Source organism: Chiloscyllium plagiosum, chromosome 11, assembly GCF_004010195.1.
Source record: "Chiloscyllium plagiosum isolate BGI_BamShark_2017 chromosome 11, ASM401019v2, whole genome shotgun sequence".
NCBI lineage: Eukaryota > Metazoa > Chordata > Chondrichthyes > Orectolobiformes > Hemiscylliidae > Chiloscyllium > Chiloscyllium plagiosum.
The window spans coordinates 17,800,696-17,808,141 of record NC_057720.1 but is presented as its reverse complement, the minus strand read 5'-3'; the positions used below and the strand labels follow the sequence as shown (position 1 = coordinate 17,808,141).

At 40.1% G+C, this 7,446-nt stretch overlaps 1 protein-coding gene across 3 annotated transcripts in view; it reads right to left on the bottom strand.

Annotated features, from left to right (window-relative positions):
* The window catches only part of rpap2 (RNA polymerase II associated protein 2), a 129,360-nt gene that overhangs the window by 93,874 nt on the left and 28,040 nt on the right, over window positions 1-7,446 (bottom strand). For 2 of the 3 annotated variants that reach the window (XM_043698791.1, XM_043698792.1), the window contains one exon: window positions 2,581-2,675. The exons of the other annotated variant lie outside the window; for it this stretch is intronic. In XM_043698791.1, coding sequence (XP_043554726.1) covers window positions 2,581-2,675 — 95 coding nt within the window. The remainder of the gene's footprint in view (window positions 1-2,580; window positions 2,676-7,446) is intronic. 3 annotated transcript variants of the gene reach the window in all.

Sequence of the window (7,446 nt, the reverse complement as noted above, 5' to 3'; positions counted from 1 at the left end):
ACCTTAACCTCCTTCCACCTATCGCATTTCCAACGCCCCTCCCCCAAGTCCCTCCTCCCTACCTTTTATCTTAGCCTGCTTGGCACACTTTCCTCATTCCTGAAGAAGGGCTCATGCCCGAAATGTCGATTCTCCTGCTCCTTGGATGCTGCCTGACCTGCTGCGCTTTTCCAGCAACACATTTTCAGCTCTGTTCTACCATTTAACAGACTCACAGCTGATCAGACATTCATGTCCTGCTTTTTCCCCACAACCCTCGATTCCCCTGCTGATCAAAATTCTTTCAACTTTAAATATACACAAAGACTATGTCCCACAGTTCTCTGCAACAAGGAGCTCCAACCACTCAATCCTCAGAAGAAACTCATCCTCATCTTCGTCCTAGAATTAAGGGGCGCCAATTTAAGACTATGCCCTCTGGTCCTAGATTCGCCCACAAGGGAAACAGCCTCTCAGCATTTACCCTGTCAAGACCCTAAAGAATCCTTTCAATGAGATCACCTCTCTTTCTTCTAAACTCCCATAAGTAGAGTCCCAAACATCTTTAACTTCTGCTCATAAGACAATCCTTCCAAACCAGAGATCTTAATGAACCTTCTCTGAACTGCCTCCAAGAAATGATTATAGAATCCCTACAATGCAGAAAAGGGTCATTTGGCCCATCAAATCTGCCCAGACCTTCCAAACAGCAACCTGCCCTTTCACCCTAACCCTGCATTTACCATGGAGGGGGCACTTAGCCTGCACATCCTCGGACACAATTTAGCATGGCCAATGCACCTAACCAACACATCTTTGGACTATAGGAGAAAACCAGAGCACCTGGTGGAAACCCACAAAGATGCAGGGAGAAAGTCTGTATGGAACTTGCACAGTCACCAAAGCTTGGAATTGAACCTGGGTCCCTGGTGATATGAGGCAGCAATGCTAATCATGTGCCACCATGCTATCCTCTATCGTTAAGGGGAACAAAACTGCTCACAGTACTCCAGAGGTGGTCTCACCTACATCTTGAACAGTTGCAATAAAATTTCTCTTCTCTTATTTCAAGGGAGTTGGAATGTAAGTGCCAAAATTCCATTAGCCTTCTGAATTTTATGTGCAAGTACCCCAGGTCTGCGCTGTAATGTTCTATTTGGATACAGAACTGGCTCAAAAGGTAGAAGAAGACGACAGAGGATGGTGGTGGAGGGTTGTTTTTCAGACTGGAGGCCTGTGACCAGTGGAGTGCCACAAGGATTGGTGCTGGGTTCATTACTTTTTGTCATTTACATAAATGATTTGGATGCGAGCATAAGAAGTATAGTTAGTAAGTTTGCAGATGACACCAAAATGGGAAATGTAGTGGATAGCAACTAGATGCCAACTAGATATCCCACTCCCAATCTAGTCCCATCTGCCAGCAACCAGTCCATAGAACTCCAAGCCCTTCCTATTTTTACCTCAGATTACAACGGGATCTTGATCAGATGGGCCAATGGGCTGAGGAGTGGCAGATGGAGTTTAATTTAGATAAATGAGAGGTGCAGCATTTTGGAAAGCAAATCAGAGCAGGACTTATACTTAATGGTAGATCCTAGAGATCGTTCCTGAACAAAGAGTTTGGAGTGTAGGTTCATAGGTCCTTGAAAGTGGAGTCCTAGGTAGATAGGATGTGAAGGTGGTGTTTGGTATGCTTTCCTTTATTGGTCAGAGTACTGAGTACAGAGTTGGGAGGTCATGTTGTGGCTGTATGGGACATTTGTTAGGCCACTTTTGGAATATTGCATGCAATTCTGTTCTTGCTCCTATCGGAAGGAAGGATGTTGTGAAACTTGAAAGGGTTTAGAAAAGATTTACAAGGATGTTGCCAGGGTTGGAGGATTTGAGCAATAGGGAGAGTTGAATAGGCTGGGGCCGTTTTCCCTGGAGCGTCCGAGGCTGAGGGGTAACCTTATAGAGGTTTATTATATTATGGGGGGCATGGATAGGATAAATAGGCAAAGTCTTTTCCCTGGGGTAGGGGAGTCCAGAACTAGAGGGCATTGGTTTAGGGTGAGAGGGGAAAGATATAAAAGAGACCAAAGAGGCAACTTTTTCACACGGAGGGTGGTACGTGTATGGAATGAGCTGCCAGAGGTGGTAGAGGCTGGTACAATTGCAACACTTAAAAGGCATATGGATGAATGTATGAATAGGAAGGGCTTGGAGTTCTATGGACTGGTTGCTGGCAAATGGGACTAGATTGGGAGTGGGATATCTAGTTGGCATGGATGAGTTGGACTGAAGGGTCTGTTTCCGTGCTGTACATCTCTATGACTCTAAGTAATGGAATTTCACCTTTAAAATTCAAACATGCAAATTCTAACAAAAAGCTGAACAGACTAAAATATTTTCAAGTCAAATTTCCTTCTGTACTTTCATTAACATGACCCTTGCTATACTATTTTTCTGCTCAAAAAGTAATTTGCAAAGAATACAAAGATTAGAAATCTCAGAAGTTCTTTTTTCGTAACTGTGCTAACTGAAAATATAAACTAAGGACATCATAGGATCTTGGTGGCTAACAACAAACACCTACTAACGTATAATTATACTTACACTTTGTGAAGTCGATCCAACACAATCTGTTTGCGGATCTGGTGCTGTGCAGCAAAATCCAACAAAGGAAGAACTGGATCCTCCTCTTTACTACCCTAAATTCCAAATAAAGATACCCTTTACACAAAGTTAATTCAATCCCTAAATAAGACTGAAGTTTTGGTGATATAGTAATTCAACACATTCCCTTGTACCTTTGGAAAGCAGCTTAAAATTCAGCCCAGATAAATGGGATAAATAAAAAAAAAGCATGCAGACTGAACACTATCTTCAAACTTTTTATGGATACTTATTCCTATTACTCAAAGTTTAAGCCTACTCAAATTAGGATTCGGTGTCCGAAATCAGAACATTTTGTTGCAATCAAATGTGGTATTGGACCATAAATAAAAACAGTTGTTACAAACAATTAGTTCATAATGTGTGTGTTTTGGAATATAACCTTTAGCTTTAGAAGTGGAAATGGATGTAGATAAATGGGGAGGCATCTGACCAAGAAACTAATAAGTATAACTCTGATATTAATGCAATTCAACAGCCTGAAGATTATTCTAAAATCAAATGACTATCATTCTCTTTAACTTTTAAAAATCTTGCTGTTTCTTAAGTATGTTTCTTAAGTATGTTTCTTAAAATTGACATGTTTATCTTCAAGACCAGAATTAGAAATGTAAACAATGATCATCAGATGACCCATTGGATTGTTTGGTGGAGTCAAGGTGTCTATTATCTGCATAAAAAAGCTAAACGCTAACAACAATGGTGAGAAATCCAGTTGTAAATCTCCAAAAAAGTGTTATCAATTATTCATATTGATTACAAAAGCAAAAGGTTGTATTAAAGGCAAACATTTGATCTGTATTTCCAACTGAAGCCATTTCAAATGGTTAGTCACGCTGCATGTTAAACGGAAACTATTATTGTGCAGAATGTAGATAGGGATCAAGCATTGAATAGGCACATCATAGGAGAAACAGTAAAACAAAGTTGAAAATAGTAAAGACAAGCACCTTTCTTTATTTACAATTCCTGGAAGGCAGCCAAAAGCGATAACAGTAAGAATATGGGATGACCATACTTAAGAAACAGCAAGATTTTTAAAAGTTAAAGAGAATGATAGTCATTTGATTTTAGAATAATGTTGAGATGTGAAATGACTAAGGAACTTATTTTAGAAAGTCTGAGATGCCCACATGTAAAAGAATAAATATGCAAGAGGCAGTTAATGCTTGGAATTGGATAGAAATATTTGATAGCTGTTTAAGGAACATTATAAGTATATTTTAATGGACAGTAAAAGTGCTCCAAGACTCATGGATGATTCCGAATGATAATAATGAGATGCTTCAGTTGGAGGAGAAGATAGAAACAATAAATGTTTCATTGAGAACTTGGAATGACCTATTGCGGTACAATTCAACTTAATATATCAATTTGGGATTCACATAGGTTATAATGCAGAGGTAGACTAGTTTATATGGATAAAGCTCTGCTTGGAACAATTAAAACTTTGGAAACTATAAAAGGAATATTAGCAAATTTGATACAATTCAAGGACTTCAGGATTTTTCAGAGAATGTTATTCAGTGAGCTAATATGTAGGTAAACAATATCAAAGATAGACAATGACTATACATACCTTCAAAATATCACACCCAATGTGCTGCTGTAATTAACAGTCTAACATTTATAGACAGTAGGTAAATTCCAATGTTTCTCTAAGTTCCAGCTATTAGAACGTGAAACTACAGCGCAGGAACAGATATTTAAGCCCACTATGTCTGTGCTGACCATGATGCTACACTAAACTAACCCTACCTGCCTGCACATGGTCTGTATCCCTCTATTCCCTGCCTGTTCAGGAGTCTAAATATCTCAAATGTTGCTATTATACGTATTTCTACCATGCCCACTGACAACAGACTCCAGGCACCTACTATGTTCTATGTAAAAACACTTTCCTGGCACACCACCTTTAAACTTTTTACCACTCACCTTAAATGTATGCATTCTAGTATTTTACATTTCCACCCTATTCATGCCTTTTGTAATATTATATGCTTGTGTCAGGTATACATTGCCTGACAGGTATATCTTCAGCTTCCGATACTCTATTGAAAATAATCAAATGTGTCTAACCCCTTCCGTCGAAATCAGGAAACATCCTGATAAACGTTTTCTGCACTCTCTCAAAAGCCTCCACCTTCTTCCTATAGTCTGGTGACCAGAAATGCACACAATGCTCCAAATGTGGCCTAACTAAAAACTTTTATACAGCTACAAAATGACTTGCCTACATTTATACTCCATGCCCTGACCAACGAAGGAAAGCATACTGTACCCCCTTCTCATCACATTCAAAGAGCTAATGACTTACACCTCAAGATTCCTCAGTATATCAATGCTTCTAAAGGTCCTGCAATTCACTGCATACTTTCCTCTTTCATTTAACCTCAAAAGAAAATGCATCACTTCACACTTGCCCGGATTAAACTCAGTCTGCCATCTCGGTGGCAAACTATCCAATCTCCTTATGCCTCCTTCCACAACTTTTCATTCATCTGCAAATTTACTAGTCAGACCACCAACATTTTCATCCAAATCATTTTTATATATTGCAGATAGGAAAGCTCCCAGCACGGATCCTAGTAGAACTTTACTTGTCACAGACTACCAGTCAGAAAAGAAACCCTCCACAACTACCCTCTGGCTTCATTGACCAAGCAAATTTTGCATCAAATTTACTAATTCAACATGGATCCCATGTGACTTAATCATCTGGTCCAGCCTACCACAAGGGTTTTTTGTCAAATGCTTCAGTAAAGTCCACGTAGACAACATTCACTGCGATACCCTCAATCATTTTTGTCACTTGCTCAAATTAAAACTCAACTGAATTCGAGACAAGACCTCCCCTGCACAATGCCAAGCTGACTATATCTAATAAATTTATTACTTTCCAAATGTCAGTAGATCCGGACCCAAAGAATCACACCCTTCGGTCCAATTCATCCATGCCGATCAGATATCCTAACCTAATCTAGTCCCTTTTGCCAGCACTTGGCCCATATTCCTCTAAACCCTTCCTACTCATATACCCATTCAGATGCCTTTTAAATGCTGTAAGTGAACCAGCCACCACCACTTCCTCTGGCAGCTCATTTCCATACACGCACCACCCTCTGCGTGAAGAGATTGCCCCTTAGGTCTCTTTTATATCTTTCCCCTCTCAGCCTAAACCTATGCCTCCTAGTTCTAGATCCCTTGTCTATTTATCCTATCCATGCCCCTCATGATTTTATAAACTTCTATAAAAGGTCACCCCTCAGACTCCAACACTCCAGGGAAAACAGCCCCAACATATTTAGCCTCTCCCTATAGCTCAAACCCTCCAATCCTTCTCCAATAAGTTTCACTACCACTGATGGGGCTCACTGGCCTATAATTTCCTGGACTATCCCTGTTACCCTTCTTAAACAAAGGAACAACATTGACTACTCTGTCTTCTGAGACATCAACTGTGGCTAAAGAGAATAAGGATTTCAGTCCCTCCCTTGATTCCCTCTGTTTCCTGGGATAAGTTCCATCATACCCTGGGGACTTGCCTAATAATCTTATTCTAGACATCAAAGCCACCCCTTCTTTATGTCAGCATGCCCGAGAACAGTAACATATCTTCTTTAATATTACAACCATCCTCATTCTTGTCCTTGGTGAATACCGATGCCAAGTATACATTAAGGACCCTACCCACTTACTCTTGCTTGACTAAAATTCCCTCCTTTGTCCTAGGTACCCTCTTGCTTTAAAGTATAAAACAAAACTTTGGGATCTCCTAAATTTTACTTGCCAAGCACACTTCATGGCCCCTTTCAGGCCTCCTAGTTCCTTGTTTAAGTTCATTCCTGCTTCCTTTACTTCTGATTTCAGTTGCCTAAATCTTATATATTCTTCTTGTTTCTTTTAGACTAAATTTTCCAAATGTCTGATCATTCAAGGTTCATAAATCGTGCCATCTTTATCTTTTATCCTCACAGCAACACACTGGTCCTGAACTTTGATTAACTGGCCTTTAAAAATGCTCCCACGTCAATTGTGGATTTACCCTCAAAAAGTCACTTTCAATTTAACTTCTCCAGTTCCTGCCTAATACTGTTGCAATTAGCCTACCTCAATTTAGCTATTTCACTAGAGGTCCAGTCTTAGACTTACCCATAACTATCTTAAAACTTAGAATTATGATCACTGCGCCAAAAATGCTCCACCAATGCAACCTTGATCATATGCCCAGGTTCATTCCCCACTACAAGATCAAGTACAACCCCTTCCCTAGTTGGAGTATCTACATACTGCTTCAAGAAAGTCTCCTGATGCACCTAACAAATTCTGCCCCATTTAAGCCCCTAACACTAAGGGAGTTCGAATCAATACTGGGGATGTTAAAATCACCCACTCAAACAATGCTGCTGGTTTTATACCTTTCCAAGATCTGCCTACATATCTGTTTTGCTATCTCCTGTCAGTTATTGGGAGGCATATAGTATAAACTCATCATTGTGACTGCAACTTTTTATTCTAGAGTTCTACCCATTTGGCTTCCCTAGATAATGCCTCCAATACAACCTCTCAGTGTAGCTGTGACACTCTCCTGAAATCAGTAATGCAACTCCCCAACCCTTTTATATCCCTCTCTATCACACATGAAACATTTATTAGATTACTTAGTGTGGAAACAGGCCCTTCGGCCCAACAAGTCCACACCGACCCACCACCCACCCAGACCCATTCCCCAACACCTAACACTACAGACAATTTAACACACCCAATTCACCTAACCCGCACATTTTTGGACTGTGGGAGGAAACC